The sequence below is a fragment of the Peromyscus eremicus genome, chromosome X, assembly GCF_949786415.1.
Source record: "Peromyscus eremicus chromosome X, PerEre_H2_v1, whole genome shotgun sequence".
NCBI lineage: Eukaryota > Metazoa > Chordata > Mammalia > Rodentia > Cricetidae > Peromyscus > Peromyscus eremicus.
This window is the reverse complement of record NC_081439.1, coordinates 65,347,493-65,367,710: the sequence shown is the minus strand read 5'-3', so window position 1 is coordinate 65,367,710 and position 20,218 is coordinate 65,347,493. Positions and strand designations below refer to the sequence as shown.

General features: G+C 33.5%; 1 protein-coding gene across 2 annotated transcripts in view; it reads right to left on the bottom strand.

Moving 5' to 3' along the window:
- Positions 1-20,218, bottom strand: part of LOC131899055 (uncharacterized) — a 372,739-nt gene that overhangs the window by 244,145 nt on the left and 108,376 nt on the right. For both annotated transcript variants that reach the window (XM_059250423.1, XM_059250424.1), the window contains exons 6-7: positions 15,275-15,316; positions 4,958-5,077 (exon numbers count right to left, since the gene is read on the bottom strand). In XM_059250423.1, the coding sequence (XP_059106406.1) occupies positions 4,958-5,077; positions 15,275-15,316 (162 nt within the window). The remainder of the gene's footprint in view (positions 1-4,957; positions 5,078-15,274; positions 15,317-20,218) is intronic.

Below are 20,218 nucleotides of genomic sequence, written 5' to 3'. Positions count from 1 at the left end.
AAAGAATGGTAGCTCTCCAAAGCCTCTGAAGATTTTCAATTCATCAAGCTTTTCTGGTTGATCTCAGTCAAAAGTTTGACAATCAACACAAAGTTCATCATATTGGAAGCATTCTGAAAACTTCATAAGCAGCCAAATATTTTGGCTGAAGAGGTAAGGAAGGCCATATGCTGATATTGAATGAATTTCTGGAGTTGAATAGGGGGTCATTTTTAGAGACTGGTTAAATTTTAGATTAGATTCTGAGACAAGACAACTGACCACAGGTGATTAAATGGATAAACAGATGATATGGATGATTCAATGGAACTTGATAGGTATTAGTCATAAGCAAGGGTACAGAAGGGCATAGAGCATATCTGTGTTTCAGTTTAAAAAATATTTTAAGTAGGTAGAATAATCTTCCTACTTATCATAGAGTTATTTTGAGGACAAAATGGGATCATGACATGCATTTCAAAGGAAATGATGACTGAAATTTAAATTATAAAGTAATACAACTGTTTAGTTGTTAGACACATTCAGCTTTAAAACTGACTAAGATATGAAATGAAACATCCTCTCTTAGTGAAAAGAAAAAAAAACTCTGTGATTGTCTTTAAGATTATGGACATTCTTTAAAATTTTGCTCATATAATTGACATTCACTGGTAATTCTCATAGCACTAGAAGAAATATTCATGGTAGAGAAGTTGTGGGTAGACAAATCACAGGTTATAGATTACTGGAAGTAAAGATATGAGAGAATGAAGTAAAATGAGACTGAGTAGGAAGGGAAGCCAAAAGCTTAGGAAGCTCCTCTGTGGGTTCTATATGTATAATTTAAAAGGTAAATCTGACTCTTAACAATCTTTTTTTGCACCCCATTTTGCTATGATCCCTGAGGCATAGATATGGGAGTTGTAACTGTTATCATCTGGGATTGGGTATCACATGGTCACTTGCTCTCTGGAGATTTAGGTGTAGCTGTAATTATTTACATTAGAATATTTATGGAAAGTTACATAAGAAAATGGTATAAATGCTTTACCTGATTGGTTAGAGAAATGAAGGACATTTTTTAATGTAAAAAAATAAATCTGGGGCTATCACACAACAATTACTAATGGAAATAATTTAGGACAGTTATCCCATCCAGACTAGCTACTGCTATGAATGGATCAGGTTTATTTATCCAAGAGCTACTTCCATCTAGAATTCAGAACGCCTAATGTGTAGGCTCCTACTTCATCCCCCGACTCTTAATACTTGAATACAAACAAAATGTCAGCTAAGTAATTGTAGGCTTCTCCTTCTGAGCATCAATAGCATGTTTAAATTTAAAAAGATTAAAACTTAGTTCATTATTTGCCATTGTAATATGGAAGCAGAATCTGAAATCCAAAAAGAGCGAGCATCTTTTTGAAGCTGGATTCTAGATTTCCATAATGTAGTGTAATTACACATTTTGGAGACACAAAATACTCATTTTTGATGACGCATTTTTACATGAAAAATACCTTATAGTAATACAGTATTTCAAACACACATTTTGTCACTTGAAAAAAATCTCACTGCTGGATTTCACAACAGAGAAGCTCAGGGAGTAGCCTTTTGAATTTTTAAATATTAAAAATTACTGAATATGCTTTACATTTAGTAATTCGGATGTGCCTTTTGTTTTGTTTTGTTGTGTAGTAAGTCTACACTTTCTTGATATCTAATCATTTCTTGGCAACTCCTTTTTATGGCAAACCAGATTCTTCAACAAAGCATGTTGGTTTATAGCCACATCTATGATTAGGTTACATAATAAATTTCAAAGGTACAGTTAAATTTTTACCTCTAATATTTTTGGATTACTGATATTGAGAATCAGTATACTTTCTTGGAATATATTTCACAATTAACTACAGGATCATTGATGACTCAAAAAACTGTAATTGTCACCAAAGACCCAAGAAAATTATGAATAAAAATATCATAGAATACAAGTTGTATAAAAATTTTGGAATATCACAAGAATTTTGCCCTTCATAATCCTTGATTAAATTGTCACAGTTATCTATACATCAAACGTGTAAAAAAGTATATGAAACAAGGCATATTAGAGGAAAGATGATTTTGATGAGATGTTTGAACACATAATGCCAAAGAACCAGTACACTTTCTCAGATGTAAAATAATGTTCCCAGACAACGTAGAAAACATATTACTCACTGTAACAGTAGTATAGAAATGCCCATATTTGTGGTTAGGTTTATTTAGCCATCAAACTATAAGAATTCAAACCAGACACAGTAACACACACCTAAAATCCTAGCATTTAGGAAGTGGAAATAGGAAGATGAAATACTCAAAGCCAGCCTATGCTACATGACATTTTCAAAGGACATCTTAGATTACATGAAACCACACCACACCACACAAACAAACAAACCTAAAACAAAAAGCATAATACAATTTTCTACCTTTTTAAACTGCAGTAAAGAAGTTATTATAACTTAGTCATCAATGCTTTATGAAATGTAGCAAAAATAATTCAGGTAGCTGATGTAGAGGGAACCATGCTAACATGGTCCTTGCCAAGACAAATGCCTTATCTATTCAGTATTTACGTTTGACTTCCAGTGTTGCTTTCTTCTTTCAGGATACTTGTGTCCATGGAAAGAGAAGAACTGTTAAGGAGTGGAGCCAGAGAAAAGTAGGAATAGTAAAAAAATGCCTAATTTCAGAGATGAAATTACCATGAAGCCAATGAAGGTTAAGTCTTAGAGCCCCTCTCTTGAACAGGACACTTTCAAGGCCCTGAGAGTATTTTGTGTGTAATATTTGAGAAATTTAAAAATTCATGATTTGTTGTAATTTTTCTTATTATGAATATTCAAATTGTATGTAATTTATATCTTTTGTAAAGAGGGACCACCAAACTGTGTAATGTTCAGGCTCTTGAAAACCTATATCCTCCCTTGTTACATGTGCTTCATCAATAGTTATTATAATTTGATTTTAATATCCTCCAGAGTCCTATCATCCTCTTCTACACACTAATAAAAAAACACCCTTATCTATAGAACAAACATTTTAATTAAATCACCAAAATCCATTTCCATGCTGGGAATTAATCACTAAACAGAATACACATAATAATCTGTTTGAGAGGGTCATTATGGAAAGAAACAAGTTTACAGAAGTGCAAGTGACCTCTGTTGTTATTAGCAACTCCTATATTTTTTTATATGTGAATAGCAAGAGTTAGAGAAGAAGTATTACTTGCTCAGGTTCACATCTGGATAAGTATTGGCAAAGTATGAATTAAAATGAGTGATTCATAAATTGACTGTTATTCATATTGCTTTAAATTCTTTGTTTCTGAGTTTAAAAACTTTATTTACTAACATGTTTGGGATTCACATATTTTACACAATAAAATTAAAATTTTATATGACTGATATATAATTTTTCAACCAATTTTGTATATCACCAACAGCAGATACTGCCATGTTCACTTTCATGCAGTTAGTATATTAGCATCACTGACTCAACTGAATAATAAGACAACTTCTATTTAAGCAATCCGTTCATTTTTTTAAGTCACTGACTATTTCAGCTTAAATAATTCTAAATCAACAATCTTTACCTTCTTCCTTTCATTAATTCATCAAGATAAAATTAGATTTTTCCCAGAAATGTAACAGTAATTTCATTGTGAAAATTTAGATAGTAACTATTAGGAAAGGAAATATTCCTAAAAATATTTGCAAATCATAACTGAAAAGTTTCTACAGTAAATCACTCATTCTGTGTGAAGAGATCTCAATGTACTGTGAAAATACATAAAATGAAGTTGGCACATATTAATATTGTATTGCCCATAAACTGTCATACAGACTGCAGTGGTTAAATGGATTAGCATCACTAGTTATGAGGAGTATAAAATGACTGATTATGATTAGAACTATTTTTAACTCAGACAATTATAATGGTTTAGGTAGTTTAAGCATTATGAATTGACATACATAAAAGCTGTTTATATACTGATAAGGCCCAAAAGTAATGTTTCAATACATATTGAGAAAATAAAAACCGTTCATAACCCTTAGGGAGATAGTTATATACTAAGAAAGTAATTCTGAGAAAAGATTTATGTATGAATTTGCAAAATTGCCTCAGAGCAGTATTGATAAGTACAATACAGAAAAATTTAAAGTAATTTAAACATAAGTTACAAAATGTTCTCATGATCAAATATATATATATAATGTATTCTTATATATAAGAAAATATAAACAAAAGACAAGACTAAAAGTAAAAGAAAATAGGCTAGAAGCACATAAATATTGCAAAAAATTTTCAATGTTACAGTATATTGTATGCATTTTTCTACAATAAAGATTTAATGCTTTGAACTTAGAGAAATTTTAATAACAAAATTAAGGAAACAGATAACAGAAGCAATATATCATTTATAAAAACATATAGCAATTAAAACAAATTATTAATGCTTTATATGATTGTAGCAGAAACAGGAAGAAGAGAGAAACTCAATTTACACACAAGACTCACCCACACACCCACACATCCCAAATACTGGTATAACAAATTTAATTCATTATAAATCATCTGTAATTTAAAAATAGCATTAATTTTACAGAATTGCATGCTGTCACCATAGCCAGAGTTTTAAGCTAATTATATTAGCTTTACTTTCAGCACCTGAAATCTTATGGGCATCCAATAATAACTGAATGATAAATAAAGTTGGTATTTCTCCATCATACAAAGTATGTATTTAAAATTAATAATGACTATATGTAAAAAGAGTTATTATATTTTCCATATTATATATATTGAAAACATAAGAAGAAAAAACAAAAAATATCACAAGTGATTTTTGTTAGAAAGAATATTAGAGCATTTGTAAATCTTTTATTAATATTTTATATTAATGAAAAAATCTTTGTTTAAAACTGCTTACCACTTGCACCCTAGATGGTCTCTCTTCACAGAGAACAGATCCTGGAACTTGTATTTCTGGTTTTGGAAGATCAGGTGGCAGAGAAATTATGTAGTGACACATTTTAGCCACACTCTTGCACTAGGAAAAGAAACAAAGAAAAAGATACACAATACATTATCTTTTACTTCAGTGCTAATATGGACTTTACATAATTTTCATTAAAACAAGTATCTATCAAGAAGAAACTTCAAGATTCATAGACTGGAAAAGATTTTCATTTATTTAACAAGTTTTGGTAGAGTGAGTCAAATGCATAGTTTCAAAATAAAAACTAGTTTAAATTTCTTTGCTAATCTCAGTCATGGTATGGGCTATAAGCAGGTGAATAGAACGGCTAAAAATAAATTATGATGGTTGAATTGTTTTGAAGTAACATTTTCATGGAAGAATGGTCCTCATAAGTGCATTTATTTGAATGCTTGGTCCTCAGTTAATTGAACTGTTTTAGAAGGACTACGAGGTGTGGATTTGTTGGAAGAAGTGTGTCACTAGGCATGAGCTTTGGGATTTCAACATCTCACACCATTACCAGTTAACTCTCCTGGGTCTCTGTCTCTGTTTCTGTCTCTCTGTTTCTGTCTCTGCGTTCTCTCTCTCTCTCTCTCTCTCTCTCTCTCTCTCTCTCTCTCTCTCTCTCTCCCTCCCTCCCTCCCTCCCTCCCTCCCTCCCTCCCTCCCTCCCTCCCTCTCTCTCTCTCTCTCTCTCTCTCTCTCGTTCTGTCTCATGCTTGTAGATCACGATGTATGGTGCTGGCTACTGCTCCACCATCATACTTGCCTACCTGCTGTCATTCTCTGCACCATCATGACGATGGACTCACTCTTTTAAACTGAAAGGCCCCAATAAACTGTTTCTTCTATAGGTTTCCTTGGTCATAGTGTCTTATCAAATATGCATATACTTATCCATTTACTACAGCTTGCTTTCAAAACACATTTCATATGAAGATTTTTAGTATACCATAAAAATATGTATTTTCAGGTACAATAATATCATTGTCTAAATATTCACTAAAGGAAAGTTTAATGCTGTAAATCTTAGTTTCAAGATCATATAGTTCAAAGAAACAAATTATCAAGTATCAGTTATGAAAATGCCATTGTTGTGTTTTGAAAATGCAATGTTCCCCATAATTTCATGTGTTTGACCACTCACTCCTCCAGTTGACACTGCTTTTTAGAAGGATCTTGAACACACACACACACACTAAGACAAAGACACAGAGAGATCTCATATCACCTTCAACCCTATAAACAGATATAATTACCAATTCTTTAGACAAGAGTCTTGCTATGTAGTGCAAGTTGGCCTTTAACTCATAGTCCTCCTGTTGCAGAATACAGAGTGCTTGGATTACAGATGCATACAACCAGCCTGACTTTGTAACTTTTTGTATATATTCCTTTATAACACTTGAGAATTGTTTTTATGCAAGTGATATAGGAAAACAGAGTGATTTAAATAGTTAAAAAAGAATTCCATATACTCAGTATATTCATGTTCATACCAAATATACATTTGTCCCTCATAATTACTTCAGTTTAGTACATACATTAATTAAAATGTAATTTATAGATATCACAAATGTTATACCATTACATGGTTGGATTTTTAGTAAAACAGGGAATATTTAATTTGATTATTACCTTAAATAATATTCAGCCCAAACTTTTTGAGATGGGCTGTTACACTGATGTAAGGATACTGTGTCATAAAATTCAAAGTAAAAGTAAGGACCATAATTTCAGGCTTTTTACATTTTTATTTCTAAACAGTGTTTGGAACATAGTGTATATTCATTAAAGTTTTTTTTTTATTAATGAAAGCAATTGATTTCTATCTTTCCAAGAGGGACTCAGGGGTCTATTCAGCTCCTAATTTTTATATTTATTGTATATGTTTGTGAAAAAAATGTGTTAATTCAACTTGCAAATATTTGAAAAAGTGGGAGAAATCTAAAGATAACTTGTTTTTATGTTTTCTTCAGTGGGGATCATTTGTTATGTGTAAATTGCTTTTTTTGCATGCTTAACTAGACATCCTAAGCAACAAAATAAAACAAATCAGTAGGCATCCTGCTTTATTTGGAATTTAAAAATACTAAAATGTATTATACAAGTTAGTAATTTTAGAAACTAAATTTAAAAAATGAAATAAAATTTTAGATACTGTTAGAACTAAAGATAAATTTTAAGAAATACAATTATTCACAAACCTTATACAATCATCTAACCTTGTGTCTTCCTTTTCAATATGAGATAAAATTTTTATTAAAGGAGAAGACTGTTATGTCCTATTTTAGGATAAACTTAAGACGGTTGAAAAAGGACTTGATACTACATTGAAAGTTCCCATTTGTAAGACAACATTCTGCAGCTTCTTTTCTGTGTTGAAGCTATAAATTCTGATTTGATGTGAGCTGATATCCCCAAAAAAATTATAAGAACTCCCCAGACTGCTCAGAGTGACATCAGGGAGCTGTGCATTTGTCCCTTCAATACTGACATTTTGTGAGCTCATTCCAGGAGTTATCTTAAATATTATTATTTTCGGGGGCTGCTGCTTGGTTGATCTGTCCTGTTAACCACAGCTTGCATGCTATCATTCTTTTTGTTTTGTTCTAGACAGAGAAACATTTAATGTTTTAAGACCCATTTAATGTTAGTGAGTCCCACTTGCACTGAAAATAGAATTCCTTGGACTCATCCATACCCAATCCTGTGTTATTAGGGACTTTATTGGCTCAGCCATGATGACACACAGGGAAAGCTGACAATCTAATGTCCTGAGCCACTTCACATTTTTATAAACTGCAGGCCCGGGTGGGACTGGAGATAACACCAGCTACAAATGGCGCCAGAATGTGGGGCACAAATTTCCACCTAAAACCTGACAAAGAAGATTCTAAAATGGAGCTAAAAACAGCTTCCTAGTTTTGTCTCTCAAGTTAGCAGCAGCCTGCGGGCTTAGGTACTCTATGGCGGGTTTGTGGCGTGCAGGCTTGACCTAAGCCACATTACACAGAGGTGTCTCCAAGCTGCGCACTATGCTACATGGTGGATATAGTTCTTGCTAGTTTAAAAAAAAAAAAAGGTTTCTGGGCTGCTCACTGCTTCGATAGAGGCATAGACACACTGCCTCCCAGAGTCCAGCAGTGAGCATGGTTCTCTCAAAGACAAAGCTGCTGGTAAATGTAGTTCCACCATGTTGAAAAGCTGAGGTGGGCGGAGCCAGCAGCCACAGCCGCCTTTTCAGTCTTAGAATGCTGCAGTTTAAAGAATAGATTCACAATAAGACAGATTCAGATGGGATAAACCTCTAAATGGTTTACAATGTGTGTAAACATGTATGTAGGCTTGGAAGAGAATAAAAAGTAATATATGCAGTTATATAAGAAATAGATAGTTTTAAAAACTAAAGTCTTGCCGGGTGGTGGTGGTGCATGCCTTTAATCACAGCACTCGGGAGGCAGAGCCAGGTGGATCTCTGTGAGTTCGAGGCCAGCATGGACTATCAAGTGAGTTCCAGGAAAGGCACAAAGCTACACAGAGAAACCCTGTCTCAGAAAAATAAAAAAAAAAAACAAAAAAAACCCCTAAAGTCTTTAAAGAGAAAGTAAAAGTAACATAAAAAATAAGCCACACAAAAATGGATATCACACAGAGAATCTGCATTGTGTTGTCTTTGGGATTTTTAATTGCAGAAAGACATTTGATTGTAAAGACTACTCAGTTAAACCAATATGTATATTTTAAAGGTATCTTGATTTCAAAATTTGGATCTAAGGATATGTTGCTTTGGAAAGGAGGCTCTGCTTTTGTTTCCACAGAAAGCAAGAGGCTAATGGATTTGTTCCAGATTAAGATACATCAGGTTTGACCAGCCAAGACCCCCTGAAAGGTCTCCGATGACACCATGGCCCAGATGATCCACATCCAGAATGGTTTCAAGGCTCAGACAATACAGCCTTACAGACTACTCCAGTCAGGACTTAACCACAATCCTAAAATTTTCTTTATGTTCCCATAAGAATACAGTGCCCTCATTCAGCAGGAAGTAGTATGAGAAGCTACACCCAAATTCCCAAATATACCAAGTTGGCTTTGGAGATGGAACTGGCTCACTCCTTCTCTAAACCCAAGCATACTGCTAAAAAAAAAAAGGTTGAGAGATTCTTTTGTCCCATATCAGAAGAGCCCTCTGGTGTGGGACAAAGAAAAACCAATATTTTTATTTAAACCAGGTTGATTATAAATGCAATCTCTTTCTAAAGAAGAAAGGGGGATATGATATGGAAATATAGGATAGAGACATGATAGGATAAAAGGGTGGACTATTGAACCTACTTTTAAAGAGCAACTTGTTTAAAATGTTTTACATTGGTATGGATTTTAGTTTATTGATACAAATTTAGAGTTGATTTTGTTCATATATATATATATTTTCTACTCTTGTTTAAGGTATTATGTTTATGTAACTCATTTAGATTGTAATGGATAATTAAGAAATACAGATTAATAATTAGTGTTCTATGACAGTCAAACTTATAGTCATTTTAAGTTTTCTAGGTACACACAGATATAATCCAATTAGTTAGGTAGTCTTCAAACATTTCAAAGACCTATAGAATATGGCATTTTAAAAATATTTTAAAACAGACTTTCCTAGCCGGGCGGTGGTGGCGCACGCCTTTAATCCCAGCACTCGGGAGGCAGAGGCAGGTGGATCTCTGTGAGTTCGAGGCCAGCCTGGGCTACCAAGTGAGTCCCAGGAAAGGCGCAAAGCTACACAGAGAAACCCTGTCTCGAAAAACCAAAAAAAAAAAAAAAACAGACTTTCTTGGATAGTGAGACATGTCTGCTCCTTGCAGTAGCAATTTACTTCAAAGAGAAGCATGGGCATTGAAGACACTCTATATGGAATTTATTTTCTTCTTGGCAAAAAATAGCCACTTGGGCAAGAAACTGTTCTTTTCTGGACTGCTTGACAAAATGTCATATAAACTGGATATGTAGGACCCATAGGAAGGTAACCACTGAACTTTGCTTGGCAAAATGGTCCTTCAGGTTCCTGCTTTGCAGAGGAAAGTGCCAGACATTCTACATGACACAGAGAAGTGGCTAAGAGACTCTAGGCCTGTGGGCTGAAGACAGATGCCCCATATTTACAGAGGAACTTTGGATGACTGTCCAGGCTGCCAACTGTATCTGTCTACTCTCGCAAGACTCCTGAAAATTGTTTGCATCCTTCTCTCGTTTCTCAGGCAATATTATATCCTTCTGAGGTCTTTGATGTATTGAAGACTAGACAGTTATAATTTCCTTAGTTATGATAAAAGATAAGTTACATATGAAACTTTAGACTCACAAATATAGGATAGATAGGGTATCTTCTTTAATTTTGCCAAATACAAATAGACTAGATATTATAAATAGACTAGATATTATAACTGTAATTCTTGTTTGATAATTGCTTGGTTATATGTAATTTTACTATGTTAACGTTAAAACCCTCCTTTTTGAAAAAAAGAAAAGAGGAAGAGCTGTGGATATCTGTATGCTGTGAATGTGTTGCTCTGATTGGTTAATAAATAAAAGTGCTGATTGACCAGTAGCCAGGCAGGAAGTATAGGTGGGACAAAGAGAGAGGAGAATTCTGGGAAGAGGAGGGCTGAGTCAGGAGATGCTGCCAGTCACCACCTTGAGAAGCAAGACGTGAAGGCAGAACTGGGAAAAGGTACTAAGCTACATTGATACAGATAAATAAGAATTATGGGTTAATTTAAGATATAAGAACTAGATAGCAAAAAGCCTGAGCCATTAGGCCAAACAGTTTAAATAATATAAGCGTCTGTGTGTTTATTTGGGTGTGAGTGGCTGCCGCCCAGGTGGGACTGGATTTAACACCAGCTACACACAAGTCAGGTCTCAGATACAGTCAGAAAAGTACTTCTTAAAATAGCACATTCTTGATCCAAAATAGCTGTTACTACAATTTCAACATAAAATTTTAAAGGCATTTTCTGTTCATTTACTTCTTGTATGCTCAAGGGACTTTCAGCAACTTTTATGTTATCTCTGTGAAGATGACAGCCTTAGGTCAAAAGAAACACTACTTGCCTTTTAGTTTTAATGTTTTCAGTTTGCCATAAAGCCTCCATTAGGGAAACACTAACAACCTGATCTTCACTCTTCTCAGTAGATGATGTTTAACTTCTAAGGCTTAGTTGAATTTAGACTTCATGTATTCTCATTTACAGTTTAGCTTCATCATGAATTTCAAAAGCTTTGGCCTAAAGATACATGGAGGAAAGCCCCTTGATGGACACCTCCCATTTGATTTATTTTCATTTCTAGAGTATGTGACTAGATTAAGTGTATACGATTAGATCCATGCTTTGATTTTTTTTTTTGCATTTACTGGGCAACTAATTGAACCTTAATCCTACCAATGATAAGGTTAAGCTCTAAATTTATGTCTTTTAGATACAAGTTTATTACCTTATTCCAGAAAAAGCCATATCTTTAAACGTATAGATTTGAGATTAACGATTGCTTAGTGATGTGAAAGATATAATGAGATAAGTAGTCTAACCTAAATCTTACAAGTGATTAAATTTTATTGAAAGCTATGAAATCTTGGGTTTTAAAAATCTATATGTGAGACTATATACAAATATATTCTCTTAAATTTGTTCACTCTTTTATATCATGTGTTTGTTATCAAATGAGTTTAAAAGTAAATATTCACGTAAGTTAAAAATGTTGAATTATCCCAAATTCCTTTCTGTTAATAGTAAAACTTTAACTTAAAAGAGAAAAAAATCTATCATCTGTGAATAGTGGTACTTTGACTTCCTCCTTTCCAATTTGTATCCCTTTGATCTTCCTTAGGTGTCTTAATGCTCTAGCTAAAACTTCAGGTACTATATTGAATAGATATAGAGAGTGGAAAGTCTTGTCTTGTTCCTGAATTTAGTGGAATTGCTTTGAGTTTCTTTCCATTTAATTTGATGTTGGCTACAGGCTTACTATAAACTGCCTTTATTATGTTTTGGTATGTCCCTTGTATCCCTCATATCTCCAAGACTTTTATCCTGAAGGGGTGTTGGTTTTTGTCAAAGGCGTTTTCAGAATCTAATGAGATGATCATGTGATTTTTCTCAGATTGTTTATATGGTAGATTACATTGACAGTTTTTCATATGTTGAACCATCCCTGCATCTCTGGAATGAAGCCTACTTAATCATGGTAGATGATTTTTTTGATGTCTTCTTGGATTTGGTTTGCAAGTATTTTGTTGAATATTTTTAGATCAATGTTCATGAGGGAAATTTGTCCGTAATTCCATTTCTTTGTTTGGTCTTTTGTGTGGTTTGGGTATCAGTGTAACTGTAGTCTCATAAAATGAATTTGGCAGTGTGGAAAGAACAACCCTCAGCTTCATATGGAACAACAAAAAACTCAGGATAGCAAAAACAATCCTGTACAGTAAAAGAAATTCCAGAGGTATCACCATCCCTGATTTCAAGCTCTACTACACAGAAACTAATAAAAACCACATGCTAATGGCATAAAAACAGATTGTATAATGGAATTTAATTGAAGACCCAGATGTAAATCCACACACCTAGGGACACCTGATTTTTAAAAAGAAGACAGAAATATACAATGCAAAAATGAAAGCATCTTCAATAAATGGTGCTGGTTTAATTGGATGTCAGCATGTAGAAGAATCCTAATAGCTCCATATTCATCACATTGCACAAGACCTCAACATGAAACCAGATACATTGAACCTGATAGAAGAGAAAGTGGGGAACAGCCTTGAAAGCATTAGCACAGAAGACAAATTCCTGAACAGAACATCAATAGCACAGGCACTAAGATTAACAATTAATAAATGGGACCTCCAGAAACTGAAAAGCTTCTCTAAGGCAAAGGACATGGTCAATAAGACAAAACAACAGCCTACAGAATGAGAAAAGATCTTCACTATCTCCACATCTACAGAGGCACAATTTCCAAAATATATGAAGAATTCAGTATGCTAGACTAAAAAAAAAAAAAATCCAATTAAAAATGGGGGTACAGATAAAGACAGAGAATACTCAAGACAGGAATCTCAAATGGCCTAAAAGCACTTAAAAATGTTCAACATCCTTAACTATCAGGGAAATGCAAATCAAAATGACTCTGAGATTCTATCTTATACCTATCAAAATGGCTAAGATAAAAAACACAAGTGACAGCTCATGCTGGAGAGGATATGGTGTAAGACTCCCCTCTTGCTGGTGGGAGTGCATACTTGTTCAGCAACTTTGGAAATCAATCTGGTGGTTTCTCAGAAAAGTAGGAATTGGTCTACCTCAAGACCCAGCTATACCACTCCTGGGCATATACCCAAAGAATGCTCTACCATATCATGGGGACACTTGCCCAAACATGTTCATAACAGCTTTATTTGTAATATCCAGAAACAGGAAACAACCTGGATGTTTCTCAAACAAAGAACAGATAAAGAAAATGTGGTACATTTACACAATGGAGTATTACTCAGTTGTTAAAAAAATGATACTATGAAATTTTCTGGCAAATGTATGGTACTAGAAAAGATCATCCTCAGTGAGGTAACCCAGACCCAGAAAGACAAACATGATATGTACCCACTTATAGGTGGATGTTAGCTATAAAATAAAGGATAATCATACTACAATCCACCAACCCAGAGAGGTTAGGTAACAAGGAGGGCCCAAAGGGGTACATGTGAATCTCACTGTAAGGAGAAATAGAAGACATTACAGCTGGATGGGGGAGTGGTCGAAAAGGGCAAGTGAACAGGAGGGATCAGGTAGGGGGAAGATGGAAGGAGAGAGTACTGAGAAAGACAACTGGAATCAGGGGCCATCTCTGGGATGAGCTAGAAACCTAGTGCAATGGAAACTCCCAGGAATCTATGGGAGTTACACTAGCCAACTCCTAACAAGGGAAGACATGGAGCATGAACCAGCTGTCTCCTGTAACCAGGCAAGACTTCCAGAAGAGGGATTGGGACCCCAACTCAACCACATAACCTTTGACCTTCAATTTGCCTTGCCTACAAGATATTTTGGGATAAAGGTGGTATGGAAATTATGGGAGTGGCCAATCAATGACTGGAGGGTGAGCCATTTTCAGATACCCTATTATAGGATCCTCATTTCTTACTGAAACTGAATGTATAGTTACCCCTAAGAAAAATGGCAAGTTGTCTCCTTTCTCCTTACCTTTTTTCTTCTGCTTTATAATTTCCATTCCTTATGCCTCATTTAATCTTGCACTTTACAAAATTTATCTTTAAGAGAGACCTAAAACTTTTTTACTCTTGACAGGAAAACATGATATTTAACATTTTAATATCTTACTGGGACATTTTCACTTACACAAGAAATAAGTCTTAAAGCCAAATTACTTTCCAATATCAGCAAATAGCAAAAAAATGAAAAATAAAGACTATTTGCCCTATTTCTATTCTGGATACTATATTAGGAATGAAACTGCTATTTGGTGATTTCTATTGGCCCAAAACAATTGCTAAGCAATGGGAAAAAATATAGGTTTTTGAGCCTCTTACACTTCCTTGAAATTAATACTAGCTTGATTTAGAAAAGAGAAAAATTGAATTTTCTATTTGTTTCAACCACACATACATCTCAAGTAGTCTGTAAATTGTAAACTAAAAAAAGTATTTTTCTAAACAAAAATGACTGTATTTATTTAAACGAATATTGGTTAAAATTTTATTTAGTTCCCTAACAGTGTAACTTTTATGAAGATGAATGCCACCATGACAACATTTGCTATAAATAATTTTCATATAACATATTAACACTTGCTTACCTAGGTGATAACAAAATTCTATAAAAAAATGGTTACAGTCTTTGACAAAGACAGCTTCACAAAAGAAAGTTATTAAGGAACAGACAGAAATATCAATAGAGAAATTAGTTTCAGTTTCAGAATGCAATGAGAAGACATTTTAGTATTCCAACTTCACTATAGTTTTAGTTTTGCTCTTAATCCTAGACTATTTTCTAAAAAAACTATATTAAAAATTAGTATTATCCAATTACATTTGTATTTCAAAAATTAAAACATAATATACTTTAAATATTCATCATATATAAATAATTATACAGAATAGTAAATGAAGTAAAGTTATTTACTGCACTAGTATGATGAACAATAGAGTGAATCAGAAATATTTTCTTTTAAAAAAATTTAAAAGGGTACTTACCACATCTATTATATCAGACTCATTTTCATGGCTAAGATCAGCCTACAAAAAAAAGAAAAAGTAAATTATTGTTTACTGTTGATGTAAAACTTATTTATTTAATGGAACAGAATAAACATCAATAGAACCTTATTTCCACTAATTCTTTCATTTCTTAAAGAAATGTATTCTTCTGAATCTAAAGAACAATCTGTAAGTCTCCATCTTTTAACACAATGCATATTTTCCATTCACATTTATAGTGATTCCCATACAGTCTGACTGAATCTGACATTCTATATTTTTTATGTGTCATGAAAAATAGATTTCTTAGAAAATTTCTCAAATTCTTTGAATTATTTTGATTCACATTTTCCTTATGTCCCCTACACACCCAGACATTATATATTCTCTTAACTTTAGAATAAAAGTTTTAACATTCATAGTAGACTGAAATATATTTAATCAATACACATTTCATTTTCCAATAGGACAATGACCTTAAAACCTTTATACTGAAATTTTTTCTTTACAAATTTTCTGTAATTGTGCTCTTCAACTGGCAATATTTACAAAGATAAACATTTTCATTTTTCTTCTAATCATAAATCTTTTAAAATTTTACTTAATTTTAAAATACATAAGTGTACTCCTGATAAATATATATCTTAATGATATTTTACACATGTATATGCCTGCACAATTATAACATAAAATAAAGAATATTTGTAGTATTGCAGAAAATCCCCTTATGCTCCTCCTCAGACTATAGTCTGAGTAATAACCAGTTCTCTGAATTATCTCATAATTGTTTTTCTGTTTGGTATTTCATGTAAATGAAATCATATTATACACACACACACACATATACATATATATATATATATATATATATATATATATATATATATATATTCTTTTTTTCTCTGGCTTACTCATAATATTTATAGGAAGCATTTAGGTTGCTGAACACATAAATTAAGTTTACACTATACAATCTTTCCCACTTTTTGGATTTAATATGTCGGTATTCTTATATTTAGATTGTAACTCTTGAAGTCATTTAGATTCATTTTCATCCAGCTGTAAAGTCTTTTCTTTTAAATTAAGTACTAAGATATTTAAATTAAATGCAATTTTCTCATTTATATAATTTAGAGAAGTTTCTCTTTTTACATATATTGTTTGTTTGTTCATTTTCCATGAATGTGCTTACTAAATCCTTATATCATTCAATTTCTACTAGGTATTTCTCCTATACCATCTTTATCATTATTTTCATGGTGACCATGAAACAGATGTTTAAAGGGTATGTTGGAAAAGCCTAGCTGTCCTCAAGAGCTTTTCAAGGATTCATGAGGTCAAAATTATTTTCATAATACTATTAGTTATTATAATATTGTACATTAGGGGTTATTTCACTTGCATTTTTCATGAGTAGGTTACAAATGTGATACACAAGCAAACATGCATGTTCAGCATCTCCCATTAAATGAGAATTAAAGGTACTTGAAATTTATAAAACTAATAAACTTCTTCATTTTTGTGTTTTTAGACGTTATTTATGCTAGCAGGTAATAAATTCATTTTTACAATATCTAAATGAATTAATTCAAATAAACATTTTATTTTTTTATTTATTTTTTTATTTTTATTTTTTTTAATTTTTTTTTTGGTTTTTGAGACAGGGTTTCTCTGTGTAGCTTTGCGCCTTTCCTGGAACTCACTTGGTAGTCCAGGCTGGCCTCGAACTCACAGAGATCCACCTGGCTCTGCCTCCCGAGTGCTGGGATTAAAGGCATGCGCCACCACCGCCCGGCCCAAATAAACATTTTAAATGAGACACTATGTAGTGACACTTTTGTATAAATATCTTTTGACTCCAGAAAGACTGAACTTTTGGCACACCACACATTAAAGTTAATAATATGTGTTGAAATCATTTAAGATTGTACTTAACTTGCTGTCCTACTCCGTACTCAGGCTGTTTAAGATGTCTTTAAGAGAACTATGTAACCAATGTTATTATGGCTTGAATTTCCCATACAATCAATTTTTACAACCACACATATTCCTAAATTATATACTCTTCCATGCCCATGACTCAAGTAATGTTGTGGTAATCATTTGCTAAAAGTAATCATCAGGGTGAAAGTAACCTTATACAACACATACCTACCACAAATGTTGAAAATAACATGCGGATATTGCTTGACGACAACGTCTGCTTTCGGTAGAGTGCTTTTGGGTCAGTTGGGGTCAGTAAAATGATTTTTTCCTTGTAAAACTGTTAAAAGATTTCTGTAAAGTATAACTCACTACTTCCCAATGCCATGTTTTTTGTGGTGTTCAATAATATAGAGCAAAGCCCTTTGTTAGGGGCAGGCAGAGATTCAAAGGCATAATAGATACATAGACACAACAAAGACAGATCAGACACACACAACAAGCTAGAAGACAGGCTAGGCCAGTAACCACAAACTATAGACAGATGGAAGACACTAGGAGAAGTGGAAAATTCAAATTTTGGATCTCTCTTGGTGAAATCATTCCAAGAATTTGTTTTGTTTTCATCCTTAATATCACATGGAAACATTCTCTGAGGTTATCTTTAATGTGTTAAGGGATATGGTATAACATATATATAGTAAGGTAAACATATGGAATTTTACATATGGAACCACCCACAGAGCAGCCACAGATCAAACATGTTTCCAGTATCTATGTGTCTTACTGTGGCTCTCTTCCAATACATAGCTTCTCTGTCAAAAGATGTATCATAGATAAACTTTTCTTGCTTTTGAACATTATGTAAATAGAGACTATGTACATGTTTGTAAAATATGTGCTACATTGGCTTCTTTTATTCAGCATAATATGTGAAAATCTCGTATGTCACTGTGTGTAGCACTGGTTCATTTCTTATTGTTGTGTGCGAATATTCCCTAATTTAGTTGCTCATTTTAGGTTTTGACATACACTCCTCACTAAGCTTGAATATTAACATTATTTATAGCATTTTACTCATATAAGACATACAATGCTGCATGTTTGGAACTCAATAAGTGGCATAGACTACCGTGGAATATGATATGTAGCAAATACTGGCTTCAAATTCTTGATTCTTCTGCATCAGCTTCCTGAGTGCTGGGGTTAAAAGAATGCGTCCCAATACTCAATTTGTTGTCTTTTCATGCACAACAGTCTTAAGTGTTTTCTCATTAAGTATTTTAATATGTACTTAAGTCATCCTGTGAACACATATTTCAATAGTTAAAATTCCCTATTCTCATTAATAGTTGGTTAGTATTCAAATGCCTTTGTATGTGTTTTTATATTACTTCTCCTTACTTATTTATATTTGTCAACTTATTTCCTGTTATTAATAATGGAAAAGGAGCTCACTTACAGTTTCTTTCATGTTCTATTATTTTAAATTGAAGAAATGAAAATTGTTCACTGACAGTTCTCCATGGTTATATCATATTTCTGTGTTTCTTGTGAGCACAGGGGTGACATTTTCTTGTGATGGTATTTGAATTAATGTTAGTATAACAAACAGCCTTTTAAAACAAAGCCAGTTAATAGAATGGGAGAAAATCTGTCAGCTCTTCATCTGAAAGCTGATTAATATTCATAATATGTAAAATTTCAAAAATCAAATCACAAAATAACCGTAAATGATCCAGTAAATAATTGAGCAACGAACAGTTTTCAACAAAATTGACCAATGGCTAATATATATATGAAAATTATTCAACATTCTTAGGAATTAAAGAATTGATTCAGTGTCACCCCAGCCTAAATAGATATCATCAAGAAAACAAACAACAGATGGTAAGCCCCCTTTCCTGAAGATACCACTTACTTAGGTCATCAAACATGGAGAAGCTGATCTGGTACCCAACTAGAAGCTTCACCCCTACTGACTAGCATTCATAGTGCCAGAAAGTACTATACATGCTACCTGAGGAGAAAAGTAATCATCTGTCTCACCCAGACATGAACCTTGCCTATAATATTTAACAGCCTGAAATATATACTGGTATAATCAATAGTGGTACAAATGGGATTAACTAACAACTTTTTGATTGGATTTAAGACCCACTCCACAAAACAAAACCCACACTTGACACTGTTAATGAGGTCAAGAACCTGAAATTGGATATATCATGGACCTAGGGGAAAATCAAATACTATTATTCTCATAAAGGAACATTGCAGCCAAGCAACTCCTGATGACATATTGTTATACACATAGATCATGTACTACTGAACCCCTCATCAGAAAAGTTTCTTCTTGCAGTATATGGTAATTATTACAGAGACTCACAACTGGATAATGTATACAGACAGTGAGATACCTTGGTGCACTCATCAGTAAATGGGACATTCTTTATTGTCTTAGGGTTTCTATTGCTGCCAAGAAACACCATGACCACAAAAGCAGGTTGGGGAGAAAAGGGTTTATTTGGCTTACATGTCAACATTGATGTTCATCATTGAAGGAAATCAGGACAGGAATTCAAACAGGGCAGGATGCTGGAGGCAGGAGCTGATGCAGAGGCCATGGAGGGGAGCTGCTTACTGGCTTGCTTCCCCGGCTTGCTCAGCCTGCTTTTTTATAGAACCTAGGACCACCAGCACAAGAATGCCACCACCAACAATGGGCTGAGCCCTCTCCCACTGATCACTAATTCAGAAAATGCCTTACAACTGGATCTCATGGAGGAATTTCCTTAAGGCTCCCTCCTCTCTGATGACTTGACACAAAACCATCCAGTACATTTATCAATATCCTCCCCTCAAGGCTCAGGGATCTATGTGGAACATGAAGCAGAAAGAGTCAGAGATCATGGGTGACTCCAAGGAAACAGTCCCATCTAATATGACTGATGCACATATGAACTCAGTAACTGTGACAGCATATACAAAAATTTTGATCCTTTACATTTCCTCTCAGTA